This window comes from Myotis daubentonii, chromosome 10 (genome assembly GCF_963259705.1).
Source record: "Myotis daubentonii chromosome 10, mMyoDau2.1, whole genome shotgun sequence".
Lineage (NCBI taxonomy): Eukaryota > Metazoa > Chordata > Mammalia > Chiroptera > Vespertilionidae > Myotis > Myotis daubentonii.
This window is the reverse complement of record NC_081849.1, coordinates 21,643,726-21,661,140: the sequence shown is the minus strand read 5'-3', so window position 1 is coordinate 21,661,140 and position 17,415 is coordinate 21,643,726. Positions and strand designations below refer to the sequence as shown.

The window sequence follows — 17,415 nt, the reverse complement described above, 5'->3', positions numbered from 1 at the left end:
ATCAGCTCAGCAGATTCAGAAGGGTGCTAATACTTATTATACTATACGCCTAGTAGGTGCCAAAGGCTGGCCTAGAAAGGGTTGCTGTTTTCGTGGTCTAAATGGGAGTCTTCCTTGTTGCTCTTTAGGTACAAAGGTACTGAGCCCTCAAATAGTGGGGACCTCGCTCACCCGCATGTTTGCTAAGGACAGTGCGACGTCGCCTGGTGCCTTGCGGATCGCAGCCTGAGGGCAAGCTCAGGCGAACCTCCTGCAACCACCGGCACCGCGTGCCCTCAACTTGCGGTTGCTCTGCTCTTCGAGACAGCGGTCCACCTGCAGCCCCGCTAGATTCTCAAAAGGCGGCTCCCACGCAGGGGCCGCAGTAGCCCCGCCCACTCCGTGCCCCTGGGGGCGGGGCCTGTGGCGTCGTGCTGTCGTCACTTCCAGCGGACCCGGAAGCGCCCCCGACGGGCCGCTGCAGGTAGGAAGTCGTGGTGGGGCAGCTACGCTCAGCTCAAACCCTTGCGGACCGTGGGCCCGGGCCCGGCCGCGGCTGCTGAAGCCCCGGCGAGCGAGGAGCCGGAGCGGCCGCTGAGACGGGGCGGGCGAGGCCTGGAAGTGCGCTCCTATTGTGCTGGCGTCGCCCCGCCGCTAGGGTAGGACCCGCCTCCGCCCTCGGTGCAGGGACCCGGGTCGCTCTGCCAGGCTGCCCCGCCGCCCCGCCGCCCCGCCGCCCCGCCGCCCCGCCGCCCCGCCGCCCCGCCGCCCCGCCGCCCCGCCGCCCCGCCGCCCCGCCGCCCCGCCGCCCCGCCGCCCCGCCGCCCCGCCGCCCCGCTTCGGTCTCGGAAGCTGGGAGGAGCGGCTATGCGGCCTCGGGGACAACATCATCTGCCAGCGTCTTCGTGACCCTCCACCGGGTTGTCCAAACGCTGACGTGGAACGTGACCAGCTCTGAATCCTCATGGAGAAGTTTGGGATGAATTTCGGGGGTGGCCCGAGCAGGAGGGACCTGCTGGAGACCATTGAGAGCCAGAAGCAGCAGCTCAGCCAGTACCAGACACGGCTCAAGGATGTGGTCCGCGCCTATAAAAGCCTCCTGAAAGAGAAAGAGGCTCTGGAGGCCAGCATCAAGGTGCTGTCGGTATCCCACGAGGCGGACGTGGGCCTCGCCGGTGTCCAGCCTCCAGGCCACACCTCTCCGGACTGCGTGGATGACCGATGCTCCACGCACAGCGAGGATAGCACTGGGACCGCCACCAGCTTGGATACCACGGCCAGCCTCGCTAGCACCAAGGGTGAGCTTGGGGCAGAAGATGACAGACTGGCCCGTGGACCACCACCTCCAAAGTCCGAAGAGGCTAGTGGGTCAGAGAGCGGTGTTAGCAGCAGCAGCGGGGATGGGCAGTCTGCGGGTGGGGAGGTGGACAAACGACTGCACCAGCTGAAGACTCAGTTGGCCACTTTGACTAGCTCTTTGGCCACGGTCACCCAGGAGAAGTCCCGCATGGAAGCTTCTTACCTGGCTGACAAGAAGAAGATGAAACAGGACTTAGAGGATGCCAGCAAAAAGGCAGAGGAGGAGAGGGAGCGTCTGGAGGGAGAACTGAAGGAGCTGCAGGAGCAGATAGCAGAAACCAAAGCCCGCCTTATCACACAACAGCACGATCGGGCCCAGGAGCAGAGCGACCATGCCTTGATGCTGCGTGAGCTCCAGAAGCTGCTGCAGGAGGAGAGAACCCAGCGCCAAGACTTGGAGCTCCGGTTGGAAGAGGCCCGAGAAGCCCTGGCTGGGCGGGCATATGCTGCTGGTCAGGTGGAAGGGTTTGAACTGCAGGCGAAACAGCTGACCCGGGAGGTGGAGGAGCTCAAAGGTGAGCTGCAGGCTCTTCGAGATGAGAAGAATCGGCCAGACCCCCGGCTGCAGGAGCTTCAGGAAGAGGCCGCCTGCCTTAAGAGCCATTTCCAGGCCCAGTTGCAGCAGGAAATGAGGAAGGTAATTATCTTCATCTCCTTCAATCATTTAGCCTGAAGTGGGAAATATTAAGGCTTTTTTTCTCCTGAGTGTCAGCTGGGTTGGAGCCAGACAGCTCTGAATTTCTGGGCATTGGCATCTTACCAGCTGTGCTCTGTGAAGCGTATCGTAGCAGCTGTGCAATGAAAGGTAGTATGTTTGCCTGTAGGTATATGCCTATGTGTAGGTAGCAGTATATGCCTACAGGGAGGGTGACTGAAGGGGGCAACGGGAATTTTCTTTGAAGAAATAACCTCTTGTAATTGCTTTCAGTCAAGATTTGCCTTTAAAGACTTGCCTTTACAGTGCCTCTGTTCAGTGTGGAGAGAGCTCCAACTCAGTTTTTTTGTTTTTAATATATATTTTATTGATTTTTTACAGAGAGGAAGGGAGAGAGATAGTTAGAAACATCGATGAGAGAGAAACATTGATCAGCTGCCTCCTGCACATCTCCCACTGGGGATGTGCCCGCAACCCAGGTACATGCCCTTGACCAGAATCGAACCTGGGACCTTTCAGTCCGCAGGCCGACGCTCTATCCACTGAGCCAAACCGGTTTCGGCCCAACTCAGTTTTGAACCTCCCAGGAATATTGAAGAGGAAAAATATGTCCCCTGATTTCTTTTTTTAAATATATTTTTACTAGGGGCCCGGTGCACGAAATTCGTGCACTGGGTGTGTGTGTGGGGGGGTGTCCCTCAGCCCAGCCTGCCCCCTCTCACATACTGGGAGCCCTCAGGCATTGACCCCCATCACCCTCCAATCGCAGGATCGGCCCCTTGCCCAGGCCTGACGCCTCTGGCCTAGGCGTCCGGCCCGGGCAGCGGGGACCCGCAGCTGCAGCGGCCCCGCGATCGTGGGCTTCGCTTTAGGCCCAGGCAAGGGACCCCTAGCTCCTGGGACTGCCAGCTTCGACCGTGCCCAGCTCCCATCGCTGGCTCCACCCCTACTTCCTGCTATCACTGGCCAGGGCAGAAAAGGCGCCTGATTCTCCGATCATGGCTGGGGGGCAGGGCAAAGGTGGCCCCAGGGCCGCCTTTGCCCTGCCCCCCAGCTCTTAGCTCCCCCCTGGGTTTCCGATCACTGTCAGTGGCAGGGGGCTTCTTCTTGCTTTCCCTTTCGCCTCCCTGCATTGTGCCTACATATGCAAATTAACTGCCATCTTGTTGACAGTTAACTGCCAATCTTAGTTGGCGGTTAATTTGCATATAGCCCTGATTAGCCAATGAAAAGGGTATCGTCGTACGCCAATTACCATTTTTCTCTTTTATTAGTGTAGATTCATTTCAGAAAGGAAGGGAGAGGGAGAGAGAGATAGAAACATCAATGATGAGAGAGAATCATTGATCGGCTGCCTCCTGCATGCCCCCTTCCCTCTACTGGGGATCGAGCCCGCAACCTGGGCATATGCCTTTGACCAGAATGGAACCCTGGACCCTTTAGTCTGCAGGCTGATGCTCTACCCACTGAGCCAACTGGCCAGGGCATCACCTGATTTCTTAATAGGATTTGGGGATGTACATGAGAGACAAGGATAACATACTGAATATGTGAGTTCAGTGTGTAATGGGAGAGTGGAAGCACTACAGCAGAATAAGGACTGATATACAAAGGTTCTTATATTGTTTGGTATAACTTGTGATTGGGAGCAGAACCGTAGCAGGTTACAGGAACTTTTGTGAGCTCTCAAATCAACAGAAAAATCCTCAGTTCCCATTCGTGTCAGGTCAGTTCCCGACCTCTTGCTCCCCTATCTTGCTTTCTCAAAGTTTGCCATAGAGCTTCGTGGCTTTTCTGGATGGATTTCTTATCTGTTCCCTTGTTTTACAGACAGCCCTTGCAGAGGATCAACTACGCCAGCAATCTCAGCTGGAAGAGCAGAGGGTGGCAGCCCTGGAGAACCAAATATCTGAGGTGTCGGAGCTGCTGGGCACCTATGAGAAAGCCAAGCAGAAGGACCAGCTGGCCATCCAGAAGCTGAAGGAGCGCATTCTGCAGCTGGACCTGGAGAACAAGACGCTGGCTCTTGCAGTCTCCAGCCGGTCCCCTCTAGACAGCCATGCAGAAGAGTCCAGTCTGGATGTCAATGTCCTGAAGGACAAGATGGAGAAGCTGAAGAGGCTACTGCAGGTGGCGGCCAGGAAAAGCCAGGTGACCTTGGATGTAGAGAAGCTCTGCAATCTGGAGATAATGCCCAGCTCTGAGGCTGCCGATGGGGAGAAGGCTACTGCGCTCTACTACCAGCAGGAGCTGAAACAGCTGAAGGAAGAGTTTGAGAGGTACAAGATGAGGGCCCAGGTCGTCCTCAAGAGCAAGACCACCAAAGACGGTAACCTGGCCAAGGAGCTGGAGGAATCCCAGGAGCAGCTTGCAGAGCTGAAGGAGAAGTATATCTCCCTGCGGCTGTCCTGTGAGGAGCTCGAGCGCCAGCACCAGCAGGAGGCCGAGGACTGGAAGCAGGAGCTGGCCCGGCTGCAGCATCACCACCGGCAAGAGCTGGAGCGGAGCCAGCTGGACTTCAGGGACCGCACGCTGAAACTGGAGGAGGAGCTGCACAAGCAGCGGGACCGTGCCCTGGCTGTGCTGGCCGAGAAGGACTTGGAGCTGGAGCAGCTGAGGTCTGTGGCTTTGTCTTCTGTGCTGCCAGGACGCAGAAGCCCCGTAGGTGGCGGGGATCCTGAGGACCCGGCTGACATAGCGTCCCCGGATAACCTGACCCAAGCACTTCAACTCGCTGCGGCCAACGAGCCCACTTTCTTCCTGTACGCCGAGCAGTTGGCCCGCAAGGAGGTGGAGATCACATTCCTGAGGAAGCAGAAACATAGGCTGGAGGTGGAGGTGCATCAGCTGCAGGAGCGGCTGCTGGAGGAGGGGGAGCGGCACCGAGAGGAGGTTGGAGTCCTGCAGAGCCACATTGAGAAGAACACCAGGGACCAGAGTCGGGAGGGAGCCAATCTGGAGTACCTCAAAAACATCATTTACCGCTTCCTGACCTTGCCGGACAGCCTGGGCCGCCAGCAGACACTCACAGCCATCCTGACTATCTTGCATTTCAGTCCAGAGGAGAAACAAGTGATCATGCACCTCCCACCCAGTGGTGGCTGGTGGCCTTCAGGCAAGAGATGACGTCATCTTCACGGACTCCTAAAATTTCCATGCCTCTTTCGTGAGAAGAGACAGGCTCTGGTTTCTACACCCGCTTCTCTTACCTTATCATTTTTTTCTTCAGTGTTGAACTTGGAGGAGTCTTCAAAGTGGGGTGGGGTATTCTGCCAAATGCCATTAATGCTGCTTATCCATGGGCCCTAGAGATACTGGAATGTTGACAACATCTTCTGGTGGTGGTGTGTGTGTGTGTGTGTGTGTGTGAGGAGGAGAGGGGGGGAGAGGTTAAGATTGAGAGGTACAAAAGTTGGGGAAATGGTAGGAAAATATTGGAAAATAAGACTTTTTTTTGTTTTGACATTGTTCTCCTAGCACAGAGCTAGGAGTAAATGTGACTCCAAAGGGCGTTCAGGCAATTTCTAAACACACACAGGACCGGCTGTTTTCTCCATCATCACAATCTGAGTCTGGTCCACTGCTGCCCCAATTATCTGGGGACATAAATCCAGGCTGGAGAGGGGCCATGAAGTTTGAAATCGTGACAGGTGTCCACTAGTCCAGAAGGCCAAGGAATAGTTCATCCTGGAACTGGGAGGCTTGGTCTAGTTAGGGCTGGGTACAATCTGATCCATCTGCACAGAACACACTTGCTCACCCTAGAGAAAACCCTGAGCACCAGTTTGATCTTCGGGGTTTCCTGAGTGACCTGTTTTTGGCCTGGATAGGATTATAATAGACCTTTCACACTCGCCCCTCCCTTAACCAGCCTGCCTATGGTTGACCTGCGATGTGTTAGTAAATGCTATCTTTTCTTCAATGTTGAACTTGCATTAAGAAAAAAATCTGCCCATCCAGTGTGGCTCAGTGGTTTTGCTTTGACCCATGAGCCAGGAGGTCTCAGTTCAATTCCTGGCCAGGGCACGTGCCTGGATTTTGGGTTCAATCCCCAGTAGGGGGAGTGCAGGAGGCAGCAGATCGATGATTCTTTCTCATCTTTGATGTCCCTATCTCTCTTTCCTTCTCCTTTCTCTCTCAAATCAATAACAAAAAGAAAAAGAAAAAAAGAATCCTAGTTTCTTGCAGAGAGGGGTCCTATTGGGAAGCTCTGATCCTACCTAGCTATAAGGAATTAGCTCGGAGGTTTATAGGGAAGAGGAAGAAGATTGCTGGGAACCTCACAGGAAAGTGGCGTAAGTTCAGCCAGGGCCAGGCTGGGGTTCTTGCTGCTCCGTGGACAGCATTCTGGCTAAGGTGTTCATGGTTACTGTCACCAGGGTATTTTTCCCACTCACTCAGGGAGGTAATAGAGTTTTAGTCCACACTTCTCATCTTCCCACATGTGTTACTATAACGTTTCCCTCTCCTGCGGGGTTTCTTATATTAGAAGTTGCATAAGTAGATTCATTCTGCACTTAAGGAAAGGAGGCTTATTTTTCAGGCAGTCTGGGAAGAAGGGACTCAGAAAAGGGGGGTTCAAACAGTGTCAGTTCCCCTATTTGTTTTTTGCCCCCCAACTGCTCTTGCCAGTTATAGAGATCTTTGGACCCTAAAGACCAGTGCTTTGCCACTCATGACTAATCTGTATCTTCATTATTTCATCATAGAGCTGTTCTGTGAGGGTTGGAGGTGTAAAGGAATTTGATTAAAATGTTCTGCTTGGGAGGCTGGGTGACCTGGACTATCTACAAACTACAAACAGTGCATGGACTTAATGGGACAGAAGTGATATGTTCAAGTGTTAATAACAAACCATGGAATCATTAAACCTGAACAACTTGACGTATGTGCTTCCATAATGGTATATATTTATCTGGACACAAATAGAGTGCGAGTGAAAATGGTAAATGAAAAGGATGGAAATATTTCATTATATTGATCTATGAGCTTGAATCTAGGGATGGATACCTCTGCTTTAACTGCCTCCCTCACAACACTAATGCTTTTTAGCCTGGGATTTATGCGTATGTGTTTGTGTGTAGGCAGCTATACTGGGAAAAGATGTTCTCGTGGGTTTAGTGAGTGGGCTTGGAACTTTCAGTTACTGCTTTAAACTTTAGAAGTAATCTGTGAATGCTTTATTATGCTTCAAATCAGGGTTTATGGTGTCCTTGGAAAAGTTTCTCGGGATCTAAAGCTAAAGTAAATCATCATCATCTCTTAATTTTAGTACCTGATCTCTTTGCATGTAGGATATACTGTATTATTGTTGTTATTTCTAGGTGGTTTTGAACAGAATGGAAAGATCCATAATGATTGTTGCTTTCCTGGGACTAAATATTCCTGTACTTTTGACTTTTGAGATGATACCAAACAGGCAAAGAAGCAAGTCAGTTTCTGATGAATAATTTTAAGTATCCATACACATAAGGCTGTGAATGCTCCCAACTGACATGAAAAGACTTGGTCCCTTCCTGCCCTTAAGGACACACACGTTTCTTCTCTCCCAGCCCCTCTCCCCCAAATAAGCTTTTCAGTTGTTTGACTGGTGTGCCTGTGCTAGATACTCATAGAAAAGAAAGGGTGAGAAAGAGAAAGAATTGAGATCAGACTCAGAGAAAAATAAGTTGTCCTTGGGCTCCGGTCCCAGAATATCAGTGCAGTGCACGAGTTGTGTCAATAAGGTAAGGAGACTGACCCTATTACCACATCAATCAGAGAAGAATCCCTGAGAAGAGGTGGGTGGAGAGAGCGGCAGGAAGGCAGATTGACAACTCTGAAGGCTTTCTGCTTCTCCCCTCTCCTCTCTCCTGTTGGGTGCCTGTGATCTGGGGAATAAATGTGCATCTGTCATGCCCTTTATGAGGCAAGGTGATAGGAATTGCCCAAGGCACAGAGTCAGGCTCATCCGTTACCCAGAACCCCAAGGCTCTTGACCTTGTCCTGAGAAGCTGTCACTTCAGGGTTGTTTCACTAGCTCTTGTGGAATCTGACAGTACCATGTTGAGCTGTAATTTACACCCATGTATCATTCACACCTCACAGGTGTCACTATCGCCCATTTTATAGATGAGGAAGCAGAGACCCATGTTAAATTTGCCCATCCGTGATCATGCAACTAATAGATGTCCAAACCCGGTCTGCTTAACCCCAAGCCTGCTTCATCTGGGGGTGTGCTCTTGTCTCCTTGGGACTTGAGGGTCAGGGCCTGTCTCCATAGATGATTTCTAGGGATGGAGAGACTGATTGATATCTAAGCTGGACTGGGCTGGTTCAAATGGAGAGTAGGTCTCCAGCTATAAATTGTAATCAAGCAAAGCTGCTACACTACAGAGTTGAACAGGCAACATTGATTCTTCATAAGAGCCCTAGAGCTACTCTGTCCCCCAAGTTCTAGATGGCTGCTAATTTCAATATATTGCTTTTTTTTTTAGAGGCGAGAGAGAGAGAAACATTGATTTGTTGCTCCCCCTCTCCATGCATTCATTGGCTGACCCGAGATTGAAACCACAACCTTGCTGTATCGGGCTGATGCTCTAACCAACTGAGCTAACTGGCCAGAGCTGCATGACTGCTGATTTTAAAACCTGTATCATTCTAACTAAAGGAGGGCTGGGTAACAGCTATCGTTATACTGTGCTCCAAGTATAGCCTCTAATAAAGCTGGGGAGACAATGTGGGGAATCGGAGATAGAGCCCTAGTGAATGGGTCACTTCACCAATCTTCAATCACCTTTACCCCCTCCCCTGCTTCTCCCAAGCAGCCTGGTTATTGATGATTTTTGGAGCAAGAAAATGGATTCAGACTTTCTGGGTTGAAATCTCAGTCCAATCTCCTGCCAGCTGTGTTACCTTGATAAACTAATCTCTCTGAACTCAATTTTCTTGTAATGGGGGATAATAATACCTATGATCTTCAGAACAAAGAAAAACAGTATAAAGAACCAGCACAGCACCTGAAGCAAAGTAGGTGGTAAACTGAGGCCCCCCGCCCCGAATGTTAAGTGGCAGAATTGGAAGTTAGGCTGAGCTCTTCTGGATTTAAGTCCTGTGTTTCTTAACCACAAATGCTGCTGTAAACTAAAGGAAAAAGAACAACTGATGGCTTGCATTTCCTCCCGTAATTTACTAATCTCACAGCAGTTTTGTGAAGCATATCTGTTTTGCAGGTGAGGAAATGGAGGCACGGTGAGATGGACTGCCCAAGGCCCAGAGCCAGTAATGGCAGAACCAGAATTCAAACACGTTGATCTCAACCATGGCCCGTGCACTTCCTGCTGTCTGTGCTGTCTTCCAGCAGAGGGCAACGTAGGATACTGATGCATGGCTCTGACAACCGTAGGGGCTGTGCTTCTGGCCTGGCCTGGAGGAGAAAGGGCCCTTGTCCAGGAGGTAGTCCTCTCTCCAGTGGCAGCTGACGGCCTGGTAATTTCCCAGAAGCCTCATTCTTTCCTAGCAGCGGAGCACTTTCACTCTGAAAATTATGACATGAACTCTGTTACGAGTCAGTTTTATGTGAGTGTGACAAGTGCCCATTTTCCCTGGGACCCAGATCTCCTAGATAACCTAAATATCAACGATTCTGACCAGGCTGCAATCCAGGGAGCCCAGAAAAGCGAAGGCCACTTGGAGGCCAGTGGCCCGCGTAAGGCCAATGACCCTGTGCCTTGACTTTAGCCAGGAGACCATCTCTGGCTTAGTGTAAACTTGGCCATCCCTATGGGCGACCACTGAGGGACTAAGTATTTTCTTTCATATCTGAAAGAATGAATTTGAAGGCTGATATGATTTTATGTGAATATGAGTTACTATTTTTTAATCTATTGATTTTTTTATAATAAAGAGAAACCTTGACTTGTTCCACTTATTCATGCATTCATTGGTTGATTCTTGTATATGCCCTGACTGGGGATGGAACCTGAGTGATTTCGCGTACTTCCATTTTTAAATTTATTTCTCTGTCTCCTTGACTGTCTTATAAATCTCTCAAGGTCATGTCCCTTGGCTCCATTCATCTTTGTGCTATCAGGACTTTTTATAAACTGGCACATACTAAGTGCTCTATAGGTAGCTGAATGAAGGAACAGACAAAATACCAGTTTTGTATAATTTTATAATACAATCCACCATCTGCATTCTTATTTGCCACTTAACACTATGCTTTATGGTATCCCCACCCCAGCCCCCCCAATATAGGATCCCGTCTAGGATCACACATGGCATTTAGTTGTCACATCGATTGGTTGCCTCCTGCTTGTGCCACAACCGGGGCTGGGGATTGAACTTGCAACTGAGGTATGTGCCCTTGACCAGGAATCGAACCTGTGACCCTTTGGTCCTCATGCTGACACACTAACCACTGAGCAAACTGGCCAGAGCTATTGATATTCTATTGCTGCCATAACAAATTACTACAGACAGTGACTTTAAGACAACATAAATTTACCTTACAGTTCTGGAGGTCAAAAGTCTAAAAGGGCCCTAGCCAGTTTGGCTCAGTGGATAGAGCGTCGGCCTGCAGGCTCAAGGGTCCCAGGTTCGATTCCGGCCAGGGGCATGTATCTTGGTTGCGGGCACATCCCCAGTAGGGGGTGTGCAAGAGGCAGCTGATCGATGTTTCTCTCTCATGGATTTTCTAACTATCCCTCTCCCTTCCTCTCTGTAAAAAAATCAATAAAATAAAGTCTGAAAGGTGTCTCACTGGGCGAAATCCAGGTCCCAGCAGGGCTGTATTTCCTTCTGGCGGCTTAAGGAGAAAATTTTGTTTTCTTGTCTTTACCAGCTTCTAGCAGCTGCTTACTCCCCGTCTCCTGGTCCCCTTCCTCCATCTTCAAAGCCATCAATGTTACATCTCTCTCGTAGTCACATCTTTTTCTAACTCTCTTCCTTCTTAAGGACTCTTGTGATTACATTAGACCAGGGGTGGGCAACCTTTTTGTGAGTGCGTGCCAAAACCAGCAAAATCTCTGACTCAAAATTCTTCTGCGTGCCAACCCTAATTTTTTGAGAACGTGTTATGCCTACTTGATATCTCTTAGGTGTACGTATGTGAAGAACCTTGAAGAAATGATAAAATTCATTCGAGCGACAAAAACACAGTATATGATGATAAAAAATACATTTATTTTTTAATGTATACATGTACACTGATAGTCCGACAGAAAACTTTATGACCCTGTTTGATATTATCAGTGGGACTTTTGCTGCTGCATCACTGATGATAGAGATTTTACATCAGGTTTATATTTCGTGACCTTCAGAGATATGAATGAGCTGCTACTTTCATCCTTCAGGCTACTCCTATTATGAGACTTAACAAAATTCATCACTGAGAACAAAGATTCACAAGCGTATGTGGATGAAACCAAAACACTGGTTGGATCTAGGAAGGCAGGGAGAGTTAAGGCAGAGGCATAGAAATTGCTCTTCCCCTCTCTCGTCAATCCATGCCTATGGTCTTTAAGATAACTTGTTATGTAAAATTATTTATCTAAGATGCACCTACACTGAATTTATCTGAAAAATAAAAAGTCGATATTAAGAAAAAAATTGTAAATGGAAGATTATAAGAGAGGGTTTCGTGTGCCAGCAAAAGTTACTGGCATGCCATGTTTGGCACGCGTGCCAGGGGTTGCCCACCTCTGCATTGGACCCACCCAGATAATCCAGGATAATCTTTCTGTTTTCAAGTTAGCTGTTAACTCCCTTCTGCCATACAACATGACAAGTTCTAGAGACTAGGACATGAGCATATGTACTGGGGTATTATGCTGCCTGCCGCCATATATATTTTGAAAATATTCTACCTGGAAAGGACTTTGGTAAATGTGAAAAATGGAAAATCAGAATTCTTCCTCACTCCTTGAAACAAAGGTTTATGGTACTACTGGATAATTCCTAGCAATATTTTTTTCCTGGGAAAGCAGCAACACCTAGTGTCTCTCCATATAAATTTCAACAGTAAACATAAAATGTCCTGTAATTAAAAAGCTAAACTAGAAGATGTAGCTCAGTGACTGTGGTGTAGAAATGACATTCTCACTACTCACAGAGAGCGAGGGATGTTGATTCTCCGTATGTTCTTTAGACTTACTATGAGCCCCCACATCCATGCAAATATCCAGAAGTACTTTAAATAATTCTGTTTGGGGCGTGCCACCACACTTGGTTCTCTGATAGATGCAGAATGATAAGAACATCCTCAAGTTGGTTCCAGTCTTATTGGGCAGATGAGAAACACCTGGCAATTAAAGCTTATGTACCCAGCATGGCCAGCATGTCTCAGTGGTTGAGTGTTGATCTATGAACCAGGAGATCATGGTTCGATTCCTGGTCAGGCACATGCCTGGGTTGGGGGCTTGATCCCCAGTGTGGGGCGTGCAGGAGGCAGCCGATCAATGATTTTCTCTCATCATTGATGTTTCTATCTATCTCTCTCTTCCTCTCTGAAATCAATAAAAAATATTCAAAAAATCTTAAAGCATATGTACCCATTTCCAAAATACTGAGGACTGATAATAACGCTTAGTTGTACATACATCAAAATTCAAAAGAACACTGATTGAAGCAGCAGAGAAGTTTATTTTTTGCTCATGTTGAAGAATTGGTGCAGCCACAGTCTGCAGTTCCTCAAAAAGTTAAACATAGCCCTAGCGGGTTTGGCTCGATGGATAGAGTGTCGGCCTATGGACTGAAGAGTCCCAGGTTTGATTCTGGTCAAGGGCACATGCCCTGGTTGCAGGCTCGAACCACAGCCGATCAGTAATTCTCTTTCTATCTTTCTCTCTCCCATCCTCTCTGAAATCAATAAAAATATATTTTTTAAAAAAGATTACCCTCTGTTATTATTTTTTAAAGTTAAACATAGAGTTACCATATGACCCAGCAATTCTGCTCCTAGGTAGATTTACAAGAGAATTGAAAACATGATTCCATATATAACGTGTACACATAATTCCATACATAATGTTTATAATAGTATCTAAATATATAAAGAGCCAGGGGCCATCGCAACCAAATGGACAACTGAACAGGCTGTGCGGGGTGACCAGGCCAGCAGGGGGGTAGTGAGGAATGACCAAACGACTGAACAGCAGGCTGTGTGGGGTGACCAGGCCGGCAGGGAGGGCAGTGAGGGGCGATCAGGACAGCAAAGGGAGGCAATGAGGGGTGACCAGGCCAGCAGGGGGCACAGTTTGCAGCAACCAGGCTGGCGGGGGGGGGGGGGGGAGTGAGGGGCAACCAGGCCAGCAGGGTGGAAGTTGGGGGTGACGAGGCTGGCAGGGGGTGCAGTTAAGGGCGACCAGGCCGGGAGAGGGGGGCAGTTGGGCGTGACCAGGTCAGCAAGGGGGTGCAGTTAAAGGCAACCAGGCCAATAGAGGGGGGTAGTGAAGGGCGACCAGGCTGGCAGGGGGGCAGTTGGGGGTGACCAGGCCTGCAGGCGGGTCAGAATGGGGTGACCAGGCTGGCGGGGGGGGGGCAGTTAGGGGCAACCAGTCTAGCAGGCAGAGGCAGTTAGGGGTGATAAGGCTGGCAGGGGGGCCAATAGGGGCGATCAGGCAGGCAGGCAGGTGAGCAGTTAGGAGTCAGTGGTCCCAGATTGTGAGAGGAATGTCCAACTCTCAGTTTAGGCCCCTCAGTTTAGGATCGGGCCTAAACCAGCAGTCGGACATCCTCTGAAGGGTCCTGGATTGGAGAGGGTGCAGGCTGAGCTAGGGGAACACCCCCCACCCCTGCCGTGCATGAATTTCGTGCGCCAGGCCTCTAGTCTATATAATAAAAGCTTAAGTGATTATTACAGCGCAATGACCAGAATGACCAATCGCTATGATGGGCACTGACCACCAGGGGGCAGATGCTCAATGCAGGAGCTGCCCCATGGTGGTCAGTGTGCTCCCACAGGGGGAGTGCTGCTCAGCCAGCAGCTGGGCTTAGGGCTGGTGAGTGCAGCAGTGGTGGCAGGAACCTCTCCCACCTCCATGGCAGTGATAGGAGCAGTGAGAAGGTGGGTGGTAAGGAGCAAGGTCTCCCGGACTGCGAGGGTATAGACCTGGCTGAGGGACCCCCTCCTCCCCCAGTGCATGAATTTTGTGCATCAGGCCTCTAGTTTTTTTATAATAGTCAAATTGTGGAAACAACCCAAATGTCCACCAACTCATAAATGGATAAACAAAATGTGGTGTATCTGTGCAGTGGAATATTATTGAACCATAAAAGTACTAATACATGCTGTAATATGGAAACACCTAGAAAACATTGTGCTATGTGAAAAATAACAACCAGACACAAAAGGCAACATAGTGTATGATTCCATTTATATGAAATATTTAGAATAGGTCAATCCATTCAGACAGAAAGCAGATGAGTAGTAGTTGCTAGGGGCTGGGGAGGTAAGAATGGGATTGACTGCTAATGAGTACAGGGTTTATTTTAGGGGTGATGAAATGCTCTGGAATTAGTGAATATATCCAAGACCTTAAAAACCATTCCAATGTACACTTTAAATGAAAAAATTATTGTGTATGTGAATAATCCTATCTAATAAAAGCCTAGGTGGCATCATGCCCTCACACAATATCATCACAAGTTGGCTGCCACAAGATGGCCACCCTCACGTCATCACAACATGGATGCCACAAGATGGTCAGCAGGGGAGGGCAGTTGTGGGCGATCCAGCTGGCAGGGGAGGGCAGGTGGGGGCAAACAGGCCAGCAGGGAAGAGCAGTTGGGGGTGACCAGGCCTGCAGGGGAGGGCAGTTGGGGGTGATCAGGCTGGCAGGGGAGCACTTAGGTGTCAATCAGGCTGGCAGGCAGAAGTGGTTAGGGGCAATCAGGCAGGCAGGCAGGTGAGCAGTTAGGAGCCAGCAGTCCTGGATTGTGAGAGGGATGTCTGACTGCTGGTTTAGGCCCAGATTGGAGAGAGTGCAGGCCAGACTGAAGGATACCCCCCTCCCATGCACGAATTTCGTGCACCGGGTTTCTAGTATCTCAATAATGTTACTGAAAAATACTAGAACTAAGGAGGCAAAAATGGATGATGAATAAGCAGAGGGCATGAAGCAGAGATTGGAAAAGTACCTTCTATTAGTTTTTTTTTTTTTTCCCCTTCTATTAGTTTTTGAACTCCCCACCCCACCAGTTCCATCTCCAGGCCCCAGAGCTATCACCCCTCTCTTTCTCACGTATTAGGTCTCTTTCCTCTCCCCTTTCCCTACTACAATAAGCAGATTGCTCATTACGTGAGGCTGATTTGGCCCCAGACAAGGAGAGAGCTGGTGGTTATGATCCTTATGGAAATATAATGGAGAACATACTGATGGCCCTTGGGCTAGTCACCTTCCCTCCTTCTCCTCATTAACACATGTTCTGATGTCTCCCTCACACCACGGGGCTTTATTCTTTTTTGTTGTTGTTATTGTTAAATCCTCACCCAAAGATATTTTTCCATTGGTTTTTAGAGAGAAGAGAAGGGAGAGAGACAGAGAGAAACATCGATGTGAGAGAAGCACATCGATTGGTTGCCTCCCTCAGGCGCCCTGACCAGGGCCAGAAATTGAGCCTGCAACCGAGGTACGTGCCCTTGACCAGAATCAAACCCAGGACCCTTCAGCCCGCAGGCCAGTGCTCTATCCATTGAGCCAAACTGGCTAGGGCACCGGGCTTTATTCTTGATCTGTTTCCTGTTCTTCTAGTGCTGTATAGACCAAGGTACTTTTTTTTTTCTTACAGGACAAGACACTACTCCTCGCACCACTGTAACAGTTATTTCACTTGTAATAGAACTTTATCGACAGTGCAGGTTGGATCAGGCTCCATGCCTTCCCCTCTAACTGTCCTTCCCATGTACATGGATTCCTAGGTGGTGCAGAGATGCATGGCGGCTGCCTGAGATGGCAGAGTCATTGTACAAGATAATGTCCCAACTGTTACAGCCAGAAGAAGTGGAAAGAGACGTGACAACTAAATGTCATATGGCATCCTGGCTGGGATCCTGGAGCAGAAAAAGTACATTAGGTAAAACGAAGAAAACATAAATAAAATACAGACTTCAGCTAATAAGAATGTATCAATATTGGTTTATTAATTGTGACAAATGTGCCATACGAACGTAAGATGCTCATCACAGGGAAAACTGGGTTTGGAGTACAAGAGAACTCTTATTGTTTCTGAAATTTTTCTATAATTATAAAATTATTCTAAAATTGAAACTTTTTTAACCTCCCCACCCCCCACATATAGTGTCCCCACCACCATCAGAGCAGACCCTTTTAAAAGAGTGTCATCTAATATGCCTGCTTTTGAAGGGTGGTTATGGACACCACCTGTATCCTCAGGGCAGCCTGGGAAAGTCCCCTTTGCCCTCTCTCTATAAAAGATAGAGTTTTAGAGCTTGGGGGAGTGGATCGGAAGATGAGGGCCCTGGAGCAGCAGTGCACATTCTGGTCCTAGGGTGAGTGAGGCCTTCAAGGGCAGTGAGTGACAACGAGTGAGCCTGTGCAACCCTGGCCCGTGTCCAAAAGGCTAACAGGGAAAACTCAATCCGTGAAGGGAGTTGAGGTCATTTTGCTTCCGGGGCAGAGCCCAAAGGCAGGAGCTGACAGTGTAGCCAGCCTTTGTGCTAAACTTGAGATTTTGTCTGAGAACAAGCAGGGGCTGAGGGCGTATACACCACGCAACTGGTTGGATCAGGCCCTGGGGTCCCCGGCCTCTGGCTGTGCACAACGGGCCAGCACACATCTCCTGACAGATTGCTAAAGGCGGACAGACAGCCTGGCCAGACAAGCTGCTTCTGGAACTACTGCCTTCAAGCCAGGCTGACCCCTTTGAAGTACTAGTAGTCTTTTCCTGTCTCTACCCTCCACCCTGCAGCTGAGTTCTGCCCTCCCTTTCTGCAATGACACCCTCCTGGCCTAGCTCTGGCTTCGCTCCAGCAGGCTCATGAGCCTACAACCTCCCATCTGACCCACATCCGGAGTCCTGTGCCATGAGACCCTCAGGCTCCCACCCCACCCCCTCCCTGCTCACAGTAACTGCCTTGGGCCAGAGTCCAGGCCAGCAAACACCTTTCTAAAATTATAAGAAAGATAAAAGTCAACAGGGGTCCAGGGGCTTTTTTTTTTTTTTAATTTAAAATGTTTATGGATCCAGAAGTGGGCTGGGGAGTCGAGAAGTAGGATGTGAAGCCACACAATATTTATTCTCAAATGTGGCATGAAGTTTTCTAATTTCAGCATCATATTGCTAATGATCTTCAAGTCCTGACACTAGAGGCTCAGTGGTGTCCCGATGAAGATGCTTGGATGGATAAAACCGGCAGTTCCCCCTGGAAAGTGATGCCCAGTTTGTTCTTGAGACACCCAGTGATGATTAGAAGTGTCCCC

The 17,415-nt window shown here is 49.3% G+C and overlaps 1 protein-coding gene across 1 annotated transcript; it reads left to right on the top strand.

Annotated features, from left to right (window-relative positions):
* Positions 1-786: 786 nt before the first annotated feature.
* GCC1 (GRIP and coiled-coil domain containing 1) lies at positions 787-6,877 on the top strand. Its single transcript, XM_059711709.1, has 2 exons — positions 787-1,975; positions 3,824-6,877. The coding sequence occupies exons 1-2, from the start codon at positions 944-946 to the stop codon at positions 5,117-5,119; spliced, it is 2,328 nt and encodes a 775-aa protein (XP_059567692.1). The 5' UTR covers positions 787-943; the 3' UTR covers positions 5,120-6,877.
* The last annotated feature ends 10,538 nt before the right edge of the window (positions 6,878-17,415 follow it).